Below are 25,910 nucleotides of genomic sequence, written 5' to 3' on the forward strand. Positions count from 1 at the left end.
ATGATGGAGGGGGCTGGGGCAGGGGGATGTTATTTACATGGAATTGTATGTTGGAGGGAGCTTGGGCAGCAGGGTGTTATTTACATGGGACTGTATGTCGGAGGGGGCTGGGGAGGCAGTGATGTTGTTTACCTGGGACTGTATGTTGATGGCGGCTGTGGGAGGGAGTGATGTTATTTACATGGGACAGAATTTTACAGGGGTCTGAGAGAGGGAGTGATGTTATTTACATGGGACTGAATGTTCAGGGGGGCAATGTTATTTACGTGGGACTGTATGTTGAAGGTGGCTGGTGGGGGGGATGATGTTATTTACATGGGACTGAATGTTGAGGGGGTGATGTTTACATAGAAATGCATGTTGGAGGCGTCTGGGAAGGGGGTGATTTTATTTACTTGGGACTGTATGTTGAAGGCGGCTGGTGTGGAGGTGATGTTATTTACATGGGACTGTATTTTGGAGGGGCTGTAGATAGAGAGGGGTGTTATTTACATGGGACTGTATATTGGAGGGGGATGGAGAGATGTCTTGATGCTATTTACATGGGACTGTATGGCGGAGGGAGGGAAATAGTGTTATTTACATGGGACTGTATGTTGGAGGGGGTGAAGGAAGGGGAGTGATGTTATTTGCATAGGACTGTATTTTGGAGGGGCAGGAGAGATGGTGTGATGTTATTTACATGGGACTGTATGGTGGAGGCGGGAATATAACAGGGGGCACTGCAAATCCAGGGGACATTAGGAGTTCTTATTACTACTGGGGGCTCTATAGGAGGGACTTATAGATCCGCCTTATTTCTACTAAGAGCACTATGGGGGCCTTATTACTAATGAAGGGTCTGTAGAGAGCTTTATTACCACTGGGGGAACAATAGGGGAGCATTATTAATAACGGATGGCTCTTCTACTAAAGGGGGCACTCTTGGGGAGCATTATCACGGTTGGGGGCACTGTAGGGGGCAGTATTACTATTGGGGGCACTAATTTTTCTTCAGGAAAGTATCTGGGGGTATTGGGGGGCACAGCGAGCAGCAGGATAACAATGTTGGGACTCCAGGTTGGGGGATGATGATAGAAAAGTGCAGAAGCTCAGATGTCTGTGTGTCACACTCTGCAGAGACGAGGCGGCTGAGAGAAGTTGTGAGGACCAAATGGAGAAGATGATGACAGAGAAGATCTACATCAGAAGAGACATCACCTGGGAGGCCCTGGATGTGGCAGGTATGTGCTGCTGTATAGCAAGTACAGCAAAATGCAGTGTGTGGTGGGAGGGGGACGACGACGACTTATAGAACTGGGCCATATTCATTGGGGCTTGTACCCCGGATCTTTTGAGACCCTAGCAATGCCCCTGTCTACAGCTCTTGGCTGAAGCTGCATCTCACAGACTTCCTGCATAGCAGAGCAAAGTTTGACCCCGTCAATGCAGGAAGTCCAGGTAAGACAGCCTTGGAGCCATGGAGCAGGTAAGTTTAGAGCTCTTCACAGAGCAGGGAAATAAAAACAATCCTGGACAACCCCTTTAAGACCTTTTTCCTAGAAGGTTGAAGCATTTATCACGTCCCTTGAGTAGAGGAACTTTGTGTGAAGGATAAAACCAGATTTCCTGTGGCCATTCTTCCTGATTGACAGTATTTTTATCTGGGTGCAATCTCCGTAGCGGCTAATAACATATCGGAGTATCAGCGCTCAGAAACGACCATCTCTATTATGATGATCTGAAGAGCACTTTACCTAATGACAGGTGTTCCTACTGAAGACATATTAGTGTCAGAGCGATGGCGGCGGCGGCGGACATGTTTGCCTATATTACACTCTGTAAATTAGGTGACTATTCTCTAGCTAATTGAGGTAGAGCGCTTACATTATGTCCGTCCCCGCAAGAGACATGGAAAATAAAAAATGTAGGTACAGACGTCGTGAGAGAGGAAAGCAGAATACGAACAGCGAAACAACTGGACAGGCGAGGAGAACACAGACATTGACCGGTTTAGGCCTCATGCACACGGACATTGTTTTGTTCCGCATTCAAGTCGCAGTTTTGGCGGCTCGGAAGCAGCCCCATTCACTGTATACTTTTGGTATACACTGTAGTTTGGAAATTGTCAAAAAGAAAATATGCTTTTTGAAATTCCAGTTCATTTTTGTGATATTCATACAATGTTCATCTCAAATAGATTTTTATTTCTGCCCATCATCGCCTAATACTAAGATGAATTCGTCTTCGAATTTTGATACAGTGATTTATGCGAATAAACAAATTGACACGTGATAGAGGCGAGACTAAGTAAGTCTCGCTATATTTGCTGAAATTTTGGAAAGACCTCTGGGCAGGACATACATTTTACAGTAGGTCGGAGCCGATAATATTAATGAAGTCTTTAAAAGAATCAGATTCAGATACTGCAATCCGAACCAAATCCTAGCGATATGCCCGATTGTCTGAGATGGGAGTACCCTTTTAAATCAGTTGGCCACAAATATACATTGGAGCGCATTTAAACACCAGGAGTCTGGTGTATATTGAGGCTCTCTGGGGCCATAGCATCAATTCATTATTTCTGGGGGTCCGACTAGCACAATTAAAGGACCCATTCATATGATTGGTTGTGTTTGGTGCTGCAACTGTCCCCTGTTCACTTGACTAGTTCAATCTAATGTAGCCTTTGATTGCCAAGCACTGCGGACCCTTCATCATGCTGATCTGCAAGGAGTCTCAGAGATCCAAATCCCTAATCATCAAACCATATGGCTGTAGAAACCTAGGGATTCCCAACATGAGTAAAGGAAACAGATAGAAACCAACTGGTGGATCATGACATCTACTAGAAGATGAAAAGGTGGGTAAGCAGATATCTGGACCCTCCAGTCTAGGGTTGATTCCACTCCAAAGAGAGACACTAATATGGTCAATGAGGCTTTGATCCCGTTCTGCATCCAACTCAGCTCAGTCCTTCCCATATTCCTTTCTGATTGGCCACCATACCATAGAGGGAGTCCAGGTGGCTACTATGGGACTCTTGGTGAGAAGGGGTCTAGCCCAGGTTGGTTGCATTGCCTTTGTAATTGGAACTGCATTGTTAGTAACAAAGACGTTGTACTGGCCCAAAAGTCATGGAAATATTACAGAGGGGGAAAAACACCACTTATGGGGGTCTAGTCTTGTCATTCTGATTGTACGTGGACCGCTTCCAGACAGTGGGCTCAAAATCCAGGATCCAAGTGAGTGGTGACCCTCCAGCAGGGATCAGCAACCTCAAGCACCCTGGTGTACTCCATTAACTTCTATGGGTGTTTTAGAGAACAGCCAGTGAGCTTGCTGGGAATTGTAGTTTCACGGCAGCTGAAGTGCCCGGAGGTTGCTGATCCCTGCCCTACAGGGTATAGGCAGCCAAGCTGGTTTATCAATATCCAAGAACGAAAAGATTTTGCATAAAAAAGATCCAAGTGAGTGAAAAAAGACAAGGCCAGCTGGTACTCTAACAGACTTCTAGACAAGACTTAGAAGACCAGGCGCAGAGCAAAAAAGTACAAAAATGTTAGTATTTTGCATTGCGTCTCCTTACCTGAGCGGCACGCCAGATCAACATCCTTCTCAAAGTCAGACTGTTGGAAAAGAGGAGAATGGAAGAGTTACTGAGGGAATCCTGGTAATGATATCATTTATAATACACCTGATACAATGTATAATCAGTTACTGCTAGTGACTCTATCAGCCGTGTAATTACAATAATGCTGATATATCATCTACTGCTAAAAGGAAACACCAGTCACATTAATCTAATAATCGTGTACATTCATAACGCACTCTAATTACTGTAAATATTATTCATCTTCATAGGAGCAGTATTATAGTAGTTATATTATTGTACATAGGAGGCAGTATTATAGTAGTTATATTCTTGTACATAGGAGCAGTATTATAGTAGTTATATTCTTGTACATAGGAGCAGTATTATAGTAGTTATATTCTTGTACATAGGAGCAGTATTATAGTAGTTATATTCTTGTACATAGGAGCAGTATTATAGTAGTTATATTCTTGTACATAGGAGCAGTATTATAGTAGATATATTCTTGTACATAGGAGCAGTATTATAGTAGTTATATTCTTGTACATATAAGGCAGTATTATAGTAGTTATATTCTTGTACATAAAAGCAGTATTATAGTAGTTATATTCTTGTACATAGGAGCAGTATTATAGTAGTTATATTCTTGTACATAGGAGGTAGTATTATAGTAGTTATATTCCTGTACATAGGAGGCAGTATTATAGTAGTTATAGTCTTGTACATAGGAGCAGTATTATAGTAGTTATATTCTTGTACATAGGAGCAGTATTATAGTAGTTATATCCTTGTACATAGGAGCAGTATTATAGTAGTTATATTCTTGTACATAGGGGGCAGTATTATAGTAGTTATATTCTTGTACATAGGAGCAGTATTATAGTAGTTATATTCTTGTACATAGGAGGCAGTATTATAGTAGTTATATTCTTGTATATGGGAGCAGTATTATACTAGTTATATTCTTGTACATAGGAACAGTATTAGAGAAGTTATATTTGTGTACATATGAGGCAGTATTATAGTAGTTATATTCTTGTACATAGGAGAAGTATTATAGTAGTTATATTCTTGTACATAGTAGTATATTCAGTATTATAGTAGTTATATTCTTATACATAGGATCAGTATTATAGTAATTATATTCTTGTACATAGGAGCAGTATTATAGTAGTTATATTCTTGTACATAGGAGGCAGTATTATAGTAGTTATATTCTTGTACATAGGAGGCAGTATTATAGTAGTTATATTCTTGTACATAGGAGCTGTATTATAGTAGTTATATTCTTGTACATAGGAGGCAGTATTATAGTAGTTATATTCTTGTACATAGGAGCAGTATTATAGTAGTTATATTCTTGTACATAGGAGCAGTATTATAGTAGTTATATTCTTGTACATAGGAGGCAGTATTATAGTACTGTCATTTTTTTCTTAGCTAACTGTATTTAATCAGTTTCTTCCCTCCAATGGTAGTGTAAACTGAATGTTTCTTAAAAATGTTTTTAGTAACCTTTTTATCTTTCAGTCCAACCATTGCAGTGCAGATGTACGGGTTGTTCGCTTCTTCAAGCTGCAAAAGAGATGGAGAGGAAATAGTTTAGCAAAGGTACAACAGGCAGTTCAACCATAAAACAGATTTGCATGTGGCAGGCAGTATCAGAGGTTTGTAAATCTGTATTGTATGTCTTTACACTTATGTACACTATATGCAAAAAAATTATTGAACACCTCCAGAAGGTTTTCTGACATCCCTTTCTAAACCCTTAGGCATTAATATGGAGTTGCTGGAATTAGGGGAGCTCTTTACAACGTGCCATTCTGTCACCAATATGTCTGTAAAGGTGACTGCAGGGCTAGTGAAGGATGTTATACACTGGTAATGGCAGACTGCATGTCCGGGGCTGGATGTTATACACTGTGGTAATGGCAGACTGCATGTCCGGGGCTGGACTTTATTCACCTGTGCTAATAGCAGACTGCATGTCCGGGGCTGGATGTTATACACCTGTGGCAGTGGCAGACTGCATGTTCGGGGCTGGATGTTATACACCTGTGGCAGTGGCCTGAATGAAACGCTAAAATTCATTGATTAGGACGTGGGGCCCAATACTTTCTTCCATATAGTGTATTTGCCTTTATAGCTTCCCTTAGACTGAATTCTGGATTATCAATAAATCTGACCACTAGAGGTCACTGGCTTCATATAATGTCACGTACAAAGTCACCGTTGTCTTTCTGGAACTACAATGCTTCCCCTTTAGTAATCACATTGGCTTAGTGAGAATGAAGCCGATATCTACTCTCCACACTGAATTATAGAGGACTGTCTGCAAACCGTACAAAAAATGAAAGTGGAACGAATTTCCTGGTTTACAGTGGATGCATCAGATGGGGAAACAGTAGAACACACAATATGCTTAGTGCTTATTTTAGGGGGTGCCTTCCTCTGGGAGAGTGGAGGTCACAGTGCTTCTAATGCGGCACCATAATTTTTTGCCCATTTCCTCACCCTTTTTAACAGAATCCACCCCCTCTCATGTGCTTCCCCAGGCTTTTCGTGCTGCCCGATGCCCTTTTCTATGACACCCCACCCTTGGGCTGCGTACAGCGATGCAGCATTCTGGCGCCACACACATTTAAAGTACATGGAGGGAGATTTGACAACTCTTACAGGAGCCTGAGAGGACTCCTATGTCTCCATGGGCATTCCGGATGATCCGGGAGAGTTGGTACGTATGGCTGTGCAGTGCTGCAAAGCTCCCTGAGATGGCAAAACCCATACTCACCAACGTCTGTCACACGCTCACCCAGTCGCACCCACTTCTGGGCTGAGTTTACACAAATTGTGCAAATTTTCAAGTCAGGACAAGCCTAATTTGCCAGGAACTCAGCACAATGCTGGTCATTATAGGACTATTGGCAGCTATGTAAAACCATTGCTTTAGATTCGATGGCTCAGCAGAAATGCAGACTGTCTGTTGCAAACTGCTGCTGTTCACGGATCTTAGTAAGAATTTCTCGTAATGTGTTGTCTGAGTACCCAAGATAGAAGGGGCTCATTTATATGGGCAGATTATCGGGACAATTATCAAAATGTGCTGCCGAATCTGCCGATCACTCAACAGATGAGCAAAATACCAGTTTGTTTAGTGATCAGTTCTACAGCAGGACACCATTAGGCTGGGTGTACGCAGGGTGTCTTCCTGTGGCCACCAATGGCTGCACAAATATAAGAGAATACCTTCAATTTTTGTGGCCGCTAGATGCTACAGGTAGTCAAGGTTGAGGCTGGCACATCACAGCCTCCACGAGAAGACCCAGCCTTATAAGAGAATAAGGGATCCGTCAACAGCAGCTTGTTTACTTTACTTTTGTTTATATATGAACAATTGTAAAAATCTAAAGGAAACCAAATAACTGGTACCATTAACTGAGCATGCCCGTTCTGAAAGGAACCACCCGAGTCTCCATTGCCTTCTTCTTGTCGGTCAACAACACGGCATTTCACGGCATCTTGGACCTTGGAGGAGAAGAAGTGGATATGTATATGAGATGTTGTGTTTCTTCACTCCTAATGACATAATCGTGAATATCAACGGTAACGGGGGATGTTGTGCTGACAAATGCGGCAGAGCTGTCATAATGAAAATGCCATTTTTACCATCGATAGATCTTGACCGTGTTGTCTAGCTGTACTGCTCTAACAGTAAAGAACCTTACTCCATTGAAAAGGTAACTTCCAATATTCATTTTTTCAAATTTTAATTTTTTAGTTTTGTTTATTTTTTTTTATGTTGCTTTTTCATTTTTACTTGATTATTAGCAATCTTGAAAAAAAAATAATGATAATTTATGTTCTTCAACAAAGTGGTTCAAATTACATTGATCCTATGTTTTGAGACATGAGGTCCATAGAGAAGAAAGAGACCATATGTCAATGAAAATAGTGCTACTCTGTTCATGCAGTTTCAGGCCACCTCGGCACCATCCCAGGATGGGATCATGGTCACTTTCTGTACGGAATTGAGGTGTCCCTTGGGCCAGTTCCCCTTTCATTTGCCAATACCTCAGTGTAATGTTAGTCTTTGTAAGGCTACTTTCACATCTGTGCTTTGGTTTACGGTTTTGGGACCCCGCAGAGGATCGGTTTCATTTGATTTAACACATCAGGATGCATCCGTTCCATTAGGATGCAACTGTGAAAAAACAAAATGGAACAAACTGGATCCATCAATTAAAAACAATGTAAGTCAATGGATGGCGGAATTTTTTAGGATCTGTTTTTGTTTTTAGTGACAGATCCGGTTTGTTCCGTTTCGATAACTGGACGCAAAATCGCAGCTTGCAGAGGTTTTGTGTCCAGTCACAAAATGGAATACTGCTGGAACAGAATGTATGCTGATGCATCCTGAACAGAGCATACCCCGTTCAGAATACATTGGCTCTAAACAGAATCGTTTTGGCCCGGTTTTGAGATCCTCTGCCAAATCTCAAAACCAGAATGCCAAAACACTAATGTGAAAGTAGCCTATGTCTCTGTTCACATCATGTTTGAATCTTCTGTTGGAGGTGTACTGTATGTTTGGAGTATTTTCCAACTTGTATCCCGAAGGGAAGGTTCCGACATAGGCCACTGTATAAGCTTGCATTTGGCTCAACGCCTGTAGGACCCCATTGTTAAAAACCATACTGTATATGCCATATGTATAAGCAGTATACATTATTATACTGCATTTTTTATTAACAGGGAACAGACAGGAATGGTGTCAAAAAATTCTAAAAACATTACTGAACTTTTTGAAAAATTATAACCATAAACATCTTACCTCTCTTCTCAAGATACAATGAACCATGACAATGACAAAACCTTCCAACGAGTCAAAAACAGCAAACAAGATTTGGAAGAGGGCTGAGCGTCGGTCCGTGATGGCCAGGACTGCGGACATCCAGGTCAATGCCAAGAGGGGCAGAACAACACAGGAGCTCCACAATGATGCCCTACAAAGGAACATGATGGCATGTGTAAGATTTGGTTGTGCCCCTAAATAGCACAATCACATGTGACATATATGACTCCACAAAAAATAAAAAATAAACACCTCCTTCGAGGTAGATTGACACGCTAACTGTCACCAAAATACAACACCCATGCTTCTTGACCACTCGTGGTTCATATAATGGCAAAAATGGCACTAGAGTAGGTACTGTAGCTAGATACGGTGCATACTCCATGTGCTATACAAGTGTTGGGTTTGTCAGAACTCAAACATAGCGAAGGTTTGTCTTCAGACCACACAAAAATATTCTGAAGCTTGAATGATATAATGAGCTGGAGTTAATAGACAACTTCACAAAAAAGCTGAAAATGGAGTTATGGTGGGAATTTGGAACTGCCGAAAGTAATTATGTAAGATCCACCAATGGGTCATCTGACAAGAGTTTCTTCTCCCATCGGTAAATCACATTGATGACCATATTTCCCCACAAGTAAGGGGCCTAATCTCAGTCTAATTCATTCTAGACCTAGGTTGTGAATGGTACAAAAACCCTTCCTGTGTGATCTACGGTTGATCAGAAATTATTCAAAGTGCTAATTTTTGAAGAGGGAATCTCTTTCAACCTAACTATATGTACTTGAGTTTCCTCTCATTAATGTAATAAGTATAAAATAATAAGAAAATTGTGAAATGGGGAAATTAGTTAAATATGCAGTTTACAGGTTATTCATCCCTAGCACATATTCTCACGGACCACAGTTTAAAAAAAAACTAGGTTCAAAGTACTAAAAAATGTCTCCACTGTTTTATCTATTAAAAAGTGATCTTCACACTATGGCCTTCCATGCTTGGAATTGTAGTTTTATAAATGCTTGAAAACCACATATATAAAAGAATCAAAAGTGATAAAAACTAATACAAAAATTGGGTTAATCGTGACTTCAGTTTTTGAATGTCATTTGGTAAAAAAGAAGGTTTGGAAATAAAGAAAAATATCTGTGTGAGAGAACAGATCCTTACAGTGCCCTGAGTCTATTGACTGCAAACACAAACTTCTTAGAAAATGTCAGTGTATAAAAAAACAAGCAAAATCTATGAAAATCATGGCATATATTCTATAAAAATAATAAGCATTTTGCTTTTCTGGTGTAAGGGGTACATTCACACAACAGTAAAAAAATGGCTGTCTGCCGTTTTTTTTAATGGCCGTCACACGGCCATTTTCAGAACCTTTGCAGTCTATTGGGCTATTGAAATGGCTGTTTTTTTAAGGTTACATTCACACGACCATATGCATTTTGCAGTCCGCAAAAAGGATGACGTCCATATGGCATCTTTTTATTTTGCGGATCCATTGTAACAATGCCTATCCTTGTCCACAAAACGGACAAGACTAGGACATGTTCTATATTTTTTTTTGCGGGGCTATGGAACAGACATACGGATGCGGACAGCACACGGTGTGCTGTCCGCATTTTTTGCAAACCCATTGAATTGAATGGGTCTGCATCCCATCCGCAAAAAAAACTGAACGGACATGGAAACAAAATAAGTTTGTATGCATGAGCCCTAATAGTTGGTGAATAGCAGCCATCAAAAAATAGGATATGTCCTATTTTTGGCCATTTTGATGGCCAGACAGAACCCATTAAAATCAATGGGCATTTAGAAGTGCACCCATCTAATGACCGTGCAAATTGGGTACATGAGCTTGCGGAAGGCAGGGAGTTGAAAGCTAAATTCTCACCACAGGCACAGCTGGGAACAATTGCTCCACACTGGAGGCACTAAGGGGGGCATTATAGATACTGGGGAGGCACTAAAGGGGTATAATATATACTGGGGGCACTGGGGGGGAGCAATTTATGTCCTGAGGGCACTAGAGAGGGGCATAATATATACTGAGGGCACTGCAGGGGTTGGGTTTAAAAAAAAAGGCCAATGAATTTCAGATGCCAAACAGATTAAAAAATTCTCATCTTAGATATTGGGGGCATATCGCAAGAATATGCCCCCTATGTCTGTTAGGTGCAGGTCCCACCTCTTGGATCAGCACCTATACGGAGCCCACAAAGTGCCGGAGGTTGCACCGCACATAAGCTTGCCGCCCTCCACTCATTCCTATGGGAGCAGTGAAAATTTTCGTAAACCCCAAAGAAGTGAATGGAGTGGTGGCCGCGCTTGCTATTCATTTAAATCAGACTTCTGAAAGTAGCCGAGCGCACCACTTGGCTATTTTTTATGCCCCCATAAGAATAAATAGAGGGCGGCTGCGCATGGCTCCGTTCTCTGTATAGGTGTGGGACCCACACCTATCAGAAATTAGGGACATATCCTAACGTTATGAACCCAATGTCCAAGATGGGAATAACCCTTTAAAAGTGGATAGAGGGCCATTAAAAACGGACCGTGTTTATGTTTTGAACAGCTGTTTGTTTGTTTTTTGTGTGAATATACGCTGACCGCTTTGGTTTGGAAATATTGAGGATATGATTATAAAGGATCATTGTGGTGGTGGAAAATCCATAACTAATCTTCCAAAGTGTAAACAGGCACGGCGCACTTCTAGAAGGGCTTGTCCACTTTTTTCTTTTTATCTTTTAATGGCAGCGTTTTGTACCTGTTGAAAAAAAAAATCATTCTTATCTGCTCCCTGCCCCTCCGTTCTGGCTCCAGTGGCAGAGAGCAGGTAAGAGCTCATGCACATGACCGGATGTATTTTGCGGTCCGCAAAACGCGGATCTGCAAAAAATACGGAGGACGTCCATGTGAATTCCATATTTTGAAGAACAGAACAGCTGGCCCCTAACAGAACAGTCCTATCCTTGTCTGTAATGAGGACAATAATAGGACATGTTCTATATTTTTTTTTTGCAGAACTGGCATACGGAAATGGAATGTAACTTCCGTTTTTTTTGCGGACCCATTGAAATGAATGGTTCTGCATGTGGTCCGCAAAAAAAATGGAGTGTGCATGAACCCACGTCCAGTGGGGAGGGGGTGGAATTTAAAAATTAAGATTTGATCATTGACAATCCCTTTAAAGTAGTTTTTTTTTTTAATGGCAGAGCCAGAAGTGGATCGAAGAGAATTAAAATGGATTGTAGTTTCTTGGGGTTTCTTGTAAGATTTCCAAAAATGCAAAGCCCTTTGAACTTCCCTGAAGGACAAAGGAGTTTTTTCAGCCTACAGATCTTATATGCTTAGGAAAGGCCATCAACATCAGATTGGTGTGGGTCAAGACTCTTGGCACCTCTGCTGATCAGCAGTTTGAAGGGCCCGTGGAGCCTGTTCAGTCTCTCCCATATTCCCAGCACTCTTTTTGAGCTTCATACATATACTAGTGGCAGTGTAGGGTATTGCAGCGTGCTCGTGCAAGTGCTCAGTCTCTTTGATGTTTACCTCGGCCTTCAGTTAGTAGCAGCTTCACCCCATTCACTTGAATAGGAGGAAGCTGCAATACCCTGCACTGCCACTAGTATATGTATGGAGCGCAAACAAAGTGCGGGGAATATAGAAGAGACTGCGCAGGCTCCATGGGCCCTTAAAACGGCTGATTTCCGAGAGCCATCCAGATAATATCCGGTATTTGCACGTAGCTTAGAAAAGATGCATTCTAACAAATCAACAAACACTTCAAGGGGTTCCTAAGAGTTACACATATGCAGAGCCGTAGCTAGAATCTTCTTCATCAGAGGTTCAGTTTGTGTCCTAGCCCTTTATTTAAATATCTTGGACTCAACAAAGTGACTTTATTGCCCCCTCCTGACACACAATGCCTGGGTCACATGACCCGAAGGTCCTCTCCTAGCCATGTCCCTGCATATGTGTTAAATACAGCTCAAATAACCATACATGACCATCCACCCAAAACTGTAGTGAAAAATGGTCTGGCTGAAAAGTTATCCTCTGAAACAAAGGATATTTAAAATCTATTCTATTTTTTTTTTTTAGGGAAGGTTTCATTTTATGTAAAAACTCTTCTTAAAAGCCCATGGACTTGGGTTTTTAACGTATGGATTAATGGGTCAGGTAGATCCCTCACACCTTCTACTTGAACTGTATTTTGGTGCTCTGGAGGATCCCCTTTAAGATCAGATGATCTATGAAACATTCACACATGGGTAAAATAAATTATATACATTTTTTGTCTGTACAAAACAAAAACTTCAGCGAAAAGGTCATTTTGCTTTAGGCAATCATATTTTCCCAAAACCTTGATGACAGAATCAAGCAGAGATATCATTTGGGGTTTGGAAAAAAAATAAAAATAACCCTCTGGCAGACATTCCGAGGAAGATATCTGCCATAGTCACCATATCTGTCACAGATGAAGTTAATACAATGACGTACAAAAGCATGCAGGAATAAAAGCAGAACAAAAAAAATTAGGAAAGCAAACTGATGGATGGGAGAGCTGTTAATAGCTGAAATGCGGAGCTGCTCCAGGCGTAGATACAAAAGATTTTCCACATTTCGGGCAACCCGATGACATTTCTCATAACTGGGCAAATTCTTCTAAAATATTACAACTTTTTGAGATTTCAGAAAAGAAAATATTTATTTGAGGAATTTGGAGCAAAAAAAAGGTATCAACTAATGAAAATCTAAACGCAGCAACATAAAGACTTATCAACACTTGTCGAGGAGACGTTTTAAATATGTTTGGCCATTTTTGGAAGGGGTCTTGTTCGGTCTAGAGATGAGGGAATCGATTTTATTCAAATTGAGTTTACTAGGCTAGTTTCACATCTGTGGCAGAGCTCTCTCCGGATCCGACATTGCCGAATACTGCCGCATGTCTGCTGCATCCCATTGACCATAATAGGGTCCAGCAGAGATCCGGCCATTGGACGTGTAGTGTTTTTTGTTCGGATGATTCCCAGCAAACAGCCAACCAGAACAGATGGCCGAGGAGGTGAAAATAAATGAACCTTATAAAGTTTCCCCAAAGTTTTATTTTCGGCAAGTTAGAAACTTTGGTGATTTGTCCTACAGATCAGGAGACAGAGGAGGAGGTATCTTCTACCAAAAAGGGACAATTTTCGGTTGTTTCTTTAAAAAAAAAAAAGAAAGAAGGTGCAGTATCTTATTATACAGGCTGTTATCACCCACAACCATGCGTTTACCCATAGCCACATATGTCGCTCTTAGGGTGGGTTCACACTAGCGTTATGGAGTCAGTTATGACTTTCCGTTATAACGGAACATAACAGAATCCATAAGACGAAAGGGTGGATCTGTTTTGCTGCCCGTAGACTTGCATTATGACGGAATGCAAAACGTACGCCTTTAAAAGGCATTCTGTTTGCTCTCCATCCTAATAGAAGTCTATGTCGACAGGACTTTGTTTTTCGTCTTGCATAACGGGACCCAGACGGATCCGATATGTTTTCCCATAGACTTCTATTAGGACGGAGCAAAACGGAATGCCTCTTAAAGGCTTCCATTTTGCATTCCATCCTATGGATTCCGTTATGTTCCGTTATAATGGAAAGCCATAAAGGACTTCATAACGCTAGTGTGAACCCACCCTTACTCTGACGTTACTAATGCTGTTTTGGTGGTAAAGAGCTTGAAATAAATTGCATACAGTCCTAGGAGACCTCAGAGGGTCATTCATCACTTTTCAGGGGCACTTTTCATTCGGGTTGAATTATTGAGACCAAATAGATTCAACCAAAATGGAGACTAAATAAATTTGGGGAAATTTGCTCACCTCTAGTTAGGGCATATGGAAAAATTATTTCCATGAGCAATGTATCACATATTATTTCAGTAAAGGACTGCTACTTCCCCCAGAACGTACATTTGATGACCTCACATCATTGGGAGCCTTCGCAAATAGATAAAAAAGTCGGGGGACCTGTGAGGATCATAAATGAATAATATGGCCTACATGAGAACCTGTCAACAGAATTAACCTTATCAAAGCATACAAGCTGCCTGGTAGGGTTGGTCCTGCTGATTAAAACAATACCTGTATGATGAAAATTGGTTGAACTATTCCAGATATATCATAGATTTTATCTATATGTAAATTCAGTGCACCAAAGGGCTTGCCTTGGCCCCTCAGTGCACCTCAGCTCTCCTTCTGTCTGGAGTGTACTATGCCCCATGTTGACAGGTCCTTAAAATTCTTATTCATTTAGAATCATTAATTTAAAAGTTTAGTATTAGAGATAAGCACATTTCTTGAAGTTTGGGCCGAGTCTAACAAGATGATCGGAAAATTTGATTGTAGTACCAAAAAATTTGACCCGAATCAACAGTGGTCAGATTGTCCTGAAAAGTTGTGTAGGACACTCTGAGGTCTCCTAGGACTCCCTACATCTTTAACGCAATGACAGCATTAGTAACAACAAAGTGACTTAAATCTAAGAGTGAACATATGTTTGACGGTGATAGTCAATGAATATCTGATTTAATTTTTTTAATAAAACATGATCCACAAATTATAACTTTTTCTCGGCCTTCAGACCTGTAAAACAGTGGCCGTCAATATGGGAGAATTGTCCGAATGAAATTGGAAAAAATTTGGATTTGTCTGGAATCAGAATCTTTGCGAATTGTAATAAGAAACAGATTAGTTTAAAATCGATTTGCTCGTCTCCATTCAGTGTGCAAGGGCGACCCAAAAAAACAATTACTCTCACTAGAACTGGAAGCAGAAATGCAGGTTCTGAAATGTTCCAGTCGAGATTGATAGCAGCAGAGCTTAACAAAAGATATTTACACTATGAAAGTAGAATATTCAAGACAGCATTATAAACCTTTACTGGCCTCTCCAGGATTTATGGGCAGATTAAAAGACACACTTATAAGTCATTCAGAGCTTGACATCATGACAGACTGTAAATCTGCCTTGTCTGATATAAATGTGCATCTAATTTTATTAGCCTCGAAATGCGAGGTAAAATGTCTTGCACATTTCAGATTTTTCAAGCATTTGTAAGATAAAGTCCCTATTATATTACAGCTCCTTGTGTACAGAGAACTACTTGTATACTGTCCTCTATGTATACAGTAAGAATTTTATTACTAAAAAACTGCTCCTATATACAAGAATATAACTACTATAATACTGCTCCTATGTACAGGAATATAACTACTATAATACTGCTCCTATGTACAAGAATATAACTACTATAATACTGCTCCTATGTACAGGAATATAACTACTATAATACTGCTCCTATGTACAAGAATATAACTACTATAATACTGCTCCTATGTACAAGAATATAACTACTATAATACTGCTCCTATGTACAAGAATATAACTACTATAATACTGCTCCTATGTACAGGAATATAACTACTATAATATTGCTCCTATGTACAAGAATATAACTACTATAATACCGCCTCCTATGTACAAGAATATAACTACTATAATACTGCTCCTATGTACAGGAATATAACTACTATAATACTGCTCCTATGTACAAGAATATAACTACTATAATACTGCTCCTATGTACAAGAATATAACTACTATAATATTGCTCCTATATACAAGAATATAACTACTATAATACTGCTCCTATGTACCAAGAATATAACTACTATAATACTGCTCCTATGTACAAGAATATAACTACTATAATACTGCTCCTATGTACAAGAATATAACTACTATAATACTGCTCCTATGTACAAGAATATAACTACTATAATACTGCTCCTATGTACAAGAATATAACTACTATAATACTGCTCCTATGTACAGAATATAACTACTATAATACTGCTCCTCTGTACAAGAATATAACTACTATAATACTGCCTCCTATGTACAGAATATAACTACTATAATACTGCCTCCTATGTACAAGAATATAACTACTATAATACCGCTCCTATGTACAAGAATATAACTACTATAATACTGCTCCTATGTACAAGAATATAACTACTATAATACTGCTCCTATGTACAAGAATATAACTACTATAATACTGCCTCCTATGTACAAGAATATAACTACTATAATACTGCTCCTATGTACAAGAATATAACTACTATAATACTGCTCCTATGTACAAGAATATAACTACTATAATACTGCTCCTATGTACAAGAATATAACTACTATAATACTGCTCCTATGTACAAGAATTAACTACTATAATACTGCTCCTATTTACAAGAATATAACTACTATAATTACTGCTCCTATGTACAAGAATATAACTACTATAATACTGCTCCTATGTACAAGAATATAACTACTATAATACTGCTCCTATGTACATGAATATAACTACTATAATACTGCTCCTATGTACAAGAATATAACTATATAATACTGCTCCTATGTACAAGAATATAACTACCTATAATACTGCTCCTATGTACAAGAATATAACTACTATAATACCTGCTCCGATGTACAAGAATATAACTACTATAATACTGCTCCTATGTACAAGAATATAACTACTATAATACTGCTCCTATGTACAAGGATATACTACTATAATACTGCTCCTATGTACAAGAATATAACTACTATAATACGGCTCCTATGTACAAGAATATAACTACTATAATACTGCTCCTATGTACAAGAATATAACTACTATAATACTGCTCCTTGTACAAGAATATAACTACTATAATACTGCTCCTATGTACAAGAATATAACTACTATAATACTGCTCCTATGTACAAGAATATAACTACTAATACTGCTCCTATGTACAAGAATATAACTACTATAATACTGCTCCTATGTACAAGAATATAACTACTATAATACTGCTCCTATGTACAAGAATATAACTACTATAATACTGCTCCTATGTACAAGAATATAACTACTATAATACTGCTCCTATGTACAAGAATATAACTACTATAATACTGCTCCTATGTACAAGAATATAACTACTATAATACTGCTCCTATGTACAAGAATATAACTACTATAATACTGCTCCTATGTACAAGAATATAACTACTATAATACTGCTCCTATGTACAAGAATATAACTACTATAATACTGCTCCTATGTACAAGAATATAACTACTATAATACTGCTCCTATGTACAAGAATATAACTACTATAATACTGCTCCTATGTACAAGAATATAACTATAATACTGCTCCTATGTACAAGAATATAACTACTATAATACTGCTCCTATGTACAAGAATATAACTACTATAATACTGCTCCTATGTACAAGAATATAACTATAATACTGCTCCTATGTACAAGAATATAACTACTATAATACTGCTCCTATGTACAAGAATATAACTACTATAATACTGCTCCTATGTACAAGAATATAACTACTATAATACTGCTCCTATGTACAAGAATATAACTACTATAATACTGCTCCTATGTACAAGAATATAACTACTATAATACTGCTCCTATGTACAAGAATATAACTACTATAATACTGCTCCTATGTACAAGAATATAACTACTATAATACTGCTCCTATGTACAAGAATATAACTACTATAATACTGCTCCTATGTACAAGAATATAACTACTATAATACTGCTCCTATGTACAAGAATATAACTACTATAATACTGCTCCTATGTACAAGAATAAACTACTATAATACTGCTCCTATGTACAAGAATATAACTACTATAATACTGCTCCTATGTACAAGAATATAACTACTATAATACTGCTCCTATGTACAAGAATATAACTACTATAATACTGCTCCTATGTACAAGAATATAACTACTATAATACTGCTCCTATGTACAAGAATATAACTACTATAATACTGCTCCTATGTACAAGAATATAACTACTATAATACTGCTCCTATGTACAAGAATATAACTACTATAATACTGCTCCTATGTACAAGAATATAACTAATAATACTGCTCCTATGTACAAGAATATACTATAATACACTCCTATGTACAAGAATATAACTACTATAATACTGCTCCTATGTACAAGAATATAACTACTATAATACTGCTCCTATGTACAAGAATATAACTACTATAATACTGCTCCTATGTACAAGAATATAACTACTATAATACTGCTCCTATGTACAAGAATATAACTACTATAATACTGCTCCTATGTACAAGAATATAACTACTATAATACTGCTCCTATGTACAAGAATATAACTACTATAATACTGCTCCTATGTACAAGAATATAACTACTATAATACTGCTCCTATGTACAAGAATATAACTACTATAATACTGCTCCTATGTACAAGAATATAACTACTATAATACTGCTCCTATGTACAAGAATATAACTACTATAATACTGCTCCTATGTACAAGAATATAACTACTATAATACTGCTCCTATGTACAAGAATATAACTACTATAATACTGCTCCTATGTACAGAATATAACTACTAATACTGCTCCTATGTACAAGAATATAACTATAATACTGCTCCTATGTACAAGATATAACTACTATAATACCTCCTATGTACAAGAATATAACTACTATAATACTGCTCCTATGTACAAGAATAAACTACTATAATACTGCTCCTATGTACAAGAATATAACTACTATAATACTGCTCCTATGTACAAGAATATAACTACTATAATACTGCTCCTATGTACAAGAATATAACTACTATAATACTGCTCCTATGTACAAGAATATAACTACTATAATACTGCTCCTATGTACAAGAATATAACTACTATAATACTGCTCCTATGTACAAGAATATAACTACTATAATACTGCTCCTATGTACAAGAATATAACTACTATAATACTGCTCCTATGTACAAGAATATACTATAATACTGCTCCTATGTACAAGAATATAACTACTATAATACTGCGTCTATGTACAAGAATATAACTACTATAATACTGCCTCCTATGTACAAGAATATAACTACTATAATACTGCTCCTATGTACAAGAATATAACTACTATAATACTGCTCCTATGTACAAGAATATAACTACTATAATACTGCTCCTATGTACAAGAATATAACTACTATAATACTGCTCCTATGTACAAGGATATAACTACTATAATACTCCTATGTACAAGAATATAACTACTATAATACTGCTCCTATGTACAAGAATATAACTACTATAATACTGCTCCTATGTACAAGAATATAACTACTATAATACTGCTCCTATGTACAAGAATATAACTACTATAATACTGCTCCTATGTACAAGAATATAACTACTATAATACTGCTCCTATGTACAAGAATATAACTACTATAATACTGCTCCTATGTACAAGAATAAACTATAATACTGCTCCTATGTACAAGAATATAACTACTATAATACTGCTCCTATGTACAAGAATATAACTACTATAATACTGCTCCTATGTACAAGAATATAACTACTATAATACTGCTCCTATGTACAAGAATATAACTACTATAATACTGCTCCTATGTACAAGAATATAACTACTATAATACTGCTCCTATGTACAAGAATATAACTACTATAATACTGCTCCTATGTACAAGAATATAACTACTATAATACTGCTCCTATGTACAAGAATATAACTAATATACTGCCTCCTATGTACAAGAATATAACTACTATAATACTGCTCCTATGTACAAGAATATAACTACTATAATACTGCTCCTATGTACAAGAATATAACTACTATAATACTGCTCCTATGTACAAGAATATAACTACTATAATACTGCTCCTATGTACAAGAATATAACTACTATAATACTGCTCCTATGTACAAGAATATAACTATAATACTGCTCCTATGTACAAGAATATAACTACTATAATACTGCTCCTATGTACAAGAATATAACTAATAATACTGCTCCTATGTACAAGAATATAACTACTATAATACTGCTCCTATGTACAAGAATATAACTACTATAATACTGCTCCTATGTACAAGAATATAACTACTAATACTGCTCCTATGTACAAGAATATAACTACTATAATACTGCTCCTATGTACAAGAATATAACTACTATAATACTGCTCCTATGTACAAGAATATAACTACTATAATACTGCTCCTATGTACAAGAATATAACTACTATAATACTGCTCCTATGTACAAGAATATAACTACTATAATACTGCTCCTATGTACAAGAATATAACTACTATAAATACTGCTCCTATGTACAAGAATATAACTACTATAATACTGCCTCCTATGTACAAGAATATAACTACTATAATACTGCTCCTATGTACAGAATACTACATATACTGCTCCTATTAATGAATTAACTACTATAATACTGCCTCCTATGTAAATAATATACTACTATAATACTGCCTCTATGTTGAAGAATATAACTACTATAATACTGCCTCCTATGTCCAAGGAATATAACTACTATAATACTGCTCCTATGTGAAGAATATAACTACTATAATACTGCTCCTATGTCAAGAATATAACTACTATAATACTGCTCCTATGTACAAGAATAAACTACTATAATACTGCCTCCTATGTACAAGATATAAACTACTATAATACTGCTCCTATGTTAAAAGAATAAACTACTATAATACTGCTCCTATGTACAAGAATATACTACTATAATACTGCTCCTATGTTACAAGATATAACTACTATAATACTGCCTCCTATGTCCAAGAATATAACTACTATAATACTGCTCCTATTTACAAGATATAATTACTATAATACGGCTCCTATGTACAAGAATATAACTACTATAATACTGCTCCTATGTACAAGAATAATAACTACTATAATACTGCCTACTATGTACAAGAATATAACTACTATAATACTGCTCCTATTTACAAGAATATACTACTATAATACTGCTCCTATTTACAAGAATATAACTACTATAATACTGCTCCTATGTACAAGAATATAACTACTATAATACTGCTCCTATGTACAAGAATATAACTACTATAATACTGCTCCTATGTACAAGAATATAACTACTAATACTGCTCCTATGTACAAGAATATAACTACTATAATACTGCTCCTATGTACAAGAATATAACTACTATAATACTGCTCCTATGTACAAGATAACTACTATAATACTGCTCCTATGTACAAGAATATAACCTATAATACTGCTCCTATGTACAAGAATATAACTACTATAATACTGCTCCTATGTACAAGAATATAACTACTATAATACTGCTCCTATGTACAAGAATATAACTACTATAATACTGCTCCTATGTAAGAATATAACTACTATAATACTGCTCCTATGTACAAGAATATAACTACTATAATACTTCCTATGTACAAGAATATAACTACTATACTGCTCCTATGTACAAGAATATAACTACTATAATACTGCCTATGTACAAGAATATAACTACTATAATACTGCTCCTATGTACAAGAATATAACTACTATAATACTGCTCCTATGTACAAGAATATAACTACTATAATACTGCTCCTATGTACAAGAATATAACTACTATAATACTGCTCCTATGTACAAGAATATAACTACTATAATACTGCTCCTATGTACAAGAATATAACTACTATAATACTGCTCCTATGTACAAGAATATAACTACTATAATACTGCTCCTATGTACAAGAATATAACTACTATAATACTGCTCCTATGTACAAGAATATAACTACTATAATACTGCTCCTATGTACAAGAATATAACTACTATAATACTGCTCCTATGTACAAGAATATACTACTAATACTGCTCCTATGTACAAGAATATAACTACTATAATACTGCTCCTATGTACAAGAATATAACTACTATAATACTGCTCCTATGTACAAGAATATAACTACTATAATACTGCTCCTATGTACAAGAATATAACTACTATAATACTGCTCCTATGTACAAGAATATAACTACTATAATACTGCTCTATGTACAGGAATATAACTACTATAATACTGCTCCTATATACAAGATATAAACTACTATAATACTGCTTCCTATGTACAAGAATATAACTACTATAATACGGCTCCTATGTACAAGAATATAACTACTATAATACTGCTCCAGTGTACAAAGAATATAACTACTATAATACTGCTCCTATGTACTAGAATATAACTACTATAAACTGCTCCTAGGTACATGATATAACTACTATAATACTGCCTCCTATGGTACAAGAATATAACTACTATAATACGGCCTCCTATGTACAAGAATATAACTACTATAATACTGCTCCTATGTACAAGAATATAACTACTATAATACTGCTCCCTATGTACAAGAATATAACTACTATAATACCTGGCTCCGATGTACACAGAATATAACTACTATAATACTGCTCCTATGTACAAGAATATAACTACTATAATACTGCCTCCTATGTACAAGAATATAACTACTATAATACTGCTCCTATGTACAAGAATATAACTACTATAATACTGCTCCTATGTACAAGAATATAACTACTATAATACTGCCTCCTATGTACAAGAATATAACTACTATAATACTGCCTCCTATGTATAAGAATATAACTGCTATAATACTGCTTCCTATGTACAAGAATATAACTACTATAATACTGCTCCTATGTACAAAAATATAACTACTATAATACTGCCTCCTATGTACAAGAATATAACTACTATAATACTGCTCCTATGTACAAAAATATAACTACTATAATACTGCCTCCTATGTACAAGAATATAACTACTATAATACTGCTCCTATGTACAAAAATATAACTACTATAATACTGCCTCCTATGTACAAGAATATAACTACTATAATACTGCTCCTATGTATTGTAATGGTATTACAGTTGGGTATTTCATGGCTGAACTATTCCTTCTGTCACCTTTAACCCTAGTAAAGATAAACCACGGCACTCGTGTAAAGTGAAATCAATCAGATATCCATCCAGGAATAAATAATATAAACTGGCCAACGTTTCGGTGTCTGCTGGATACCATGGATCTGATACTAAGGCCGTGAGCAAGGTCCGGAGATAGGACCGAAACGTTGGCCAGTTTATATTATTTATTCCTGGATGGATATGCCGTGGTTTATCTTTACGACGTGGACCCTAATTACCATTGAGCACCGTACCGAAGAAAAAGGGGAGTGCCGTCCAATTAAACTTTTAACGCCTTTTAACCCTAGACCTGTGTTGAAACCGTCTTTCATGCAGCATCTTTGCGTCATATGGTCTTTTTTAGTTCAAATGAAGAGAAATAGGACATAGAAGACGCAGTCACATAAAATGTCCCTTAAGCCTCCGGTCCTGGAATTTTCTAAAGGGCCATTTCACATCTGATGGAGGCCATTGTTGAAGTCACAATGAAGGAGACGGTAAAGTTAATTGTGATACTTTTTGACTTTGTGTCACAATGCAGACGTAACTACAGCAATTGTGTAAGAAACATTTTAGGAGATAGTGTCAATTCTGCGTTAGATAGCAGCAGGTAATGGTCTGTCGCTGCGGTATAAATGCTAAAGTGCAGCTAAAAAAATCATTTTCCTGTCAAACCCTGCAATTTCACTGCCATTTTCTCTATTATGTCCATTGAACAGCAGGAAATATGGTCTGGAAATGATTGAAGCCTTTCATTGTGGTTCTCAAGGCAGAAACGTAACAAGGAGCGGTGCAGGATTCGAGAGCGGCTCACGGAACGGGCGATTAATTACTGACCGCTAATTTATCAATATGCAAACAGCAAATGTTGTGTATGAAGATGGTGGCGGCACGGAAGGCCTGAGACATTGTGCAAGACGCTGCTTCGATCAGAGATGCTGGGTGGAGGGGGCACAGATGAAGTGGGAGGCTTAAAAATATATAAAATATCTAAGAATATAGAAACAAATACACTCAGGCATACATATGAACACATACATACATACACACAGTCACACATAGATACTGCGCACATACATACACACAGTCACACATAGATGTACATACATACAGTCACACATAGATACTGCACACATAGATGTACATACACACAGTCACACATACATACAGACACAGTCACACATAGATACTGCACACATACATACACACAGTCACACATAGATGTACATACACACAGTCACACATACATACAGACACAGTCACACATAGATACTGCACACATACATACACACAGTCACACATAGATGTACATACACACAGTCACACATACATACAGACACAGTCACACATAGATACTGCACACATACATATACACAGTCACACATAGATGTACATACACACAGTCACACATAGATGTACATACACACAGTCACACATAGATGTACATACACACAGTCACACATAGATACTGCACACATACATACACACAGTCACACATAGATGTACATACACACAGTCACACATAGATGTACATACACACAGTCACACATAGATGTACATACACACAGTCACACATAGATACTGCACACATACATACACACAGTCACACATAGATGTACATACATACATACAGTCACACATAGATACTGCACACATACATACACACAGTCACACATAGATGTACATACACACAGTCACACATAGATGTACATACACACAGTCACACATAGATACTGCACACATACATACACACAGTCACACATAGATGTACATACACACAGTCACACATAGATGTACATACACACAGTCACACATAGATACTGCACACATACATACACACAGTCACACATAGATGTACATACATACATACAGTCACACATAGATACTGCACACATACATATACACAGTCACACATAGATGTACATACATACACACAGTCACACATAGATACTGCACACATACACACATAGATGTACATACACACAGTCACACATACATACAAACACAGTCACACATAGATACTGCACACATACATACACACAGTCACACATAGATGTACATACATACATACATACAGTCACACATACATACACATACATACACACAGTCACACATAGATGCATATACATACAGACAGTCACACATAGATACTGCACACATACATATACACACATAGATGTACATACACACAGTCACACATAGATACACATACATACACACAGTCACACAAACACACAGTCACACACACACACACACACACACACAGTCACATATAGATGCACATACATACACACACAGATACACATACACACACAGATGCACATACACACATACATACACACACAGCCACACATACATACATACACACACACAGTCACATATAGATGCACATACACACACACAGATGCACATACATACACACACAGATACACATACACACATACATACACACACAGCCACACATAGATACACAT

At 37.2% G+C, this 25,910-nt stretch overlaps 1 protein-coding gene across 2 annotated transcripts in view; it reads right to left on the reverse strand.

The window, feature by feature from the left end:
- The window catches only part of ADGRB1 (adhesion G protein-coupled receptor B1), a 559,240-nt gene that overhangs the window by 10,627 nt on the left and 522,703 nt on the right, over positions 1-25,910 (reverse strand). For both annotated transcript variants that reach the window (XM_044294271.1, XM_044294270.1), the window contains 4 exons: positions 8,406-8,577; positions 7,004-7,099; positions 5,090-5,149; positions 3,569-3,608 (listed from right to left, as the gene is read on the reverse strand). In XM_044294271.1, the coding sequence (XP_044150206.1) occupies positions 3,569-3,608; positions 5,090-5,149; positions 7,004-7,099; positions 8,406-8,577 (368 nt within the window). The remainder of the gene's footprint in view (positions 1-3,568; positions 3,609-5,089; positions 5,150-7,003; positions 7,100-8,405; positions 8,578-25,910) is intronic.

This window comes from Bufo gargarizans, chromosome 5 (genome assembly GCF_014858855.1).
Source record: "Bufo gargarizans isolate SCDJY-AF-19 chromosome 5, ASM1485885v1, whole genome shotgun sequence".
Classification (NCBI taxonomy): domain Eukaryota; kingdom Metazoa; phylum Chordata; class Amphibia; order Anura; family Bufonidae; genus Bufo; species Bufo gargarizans.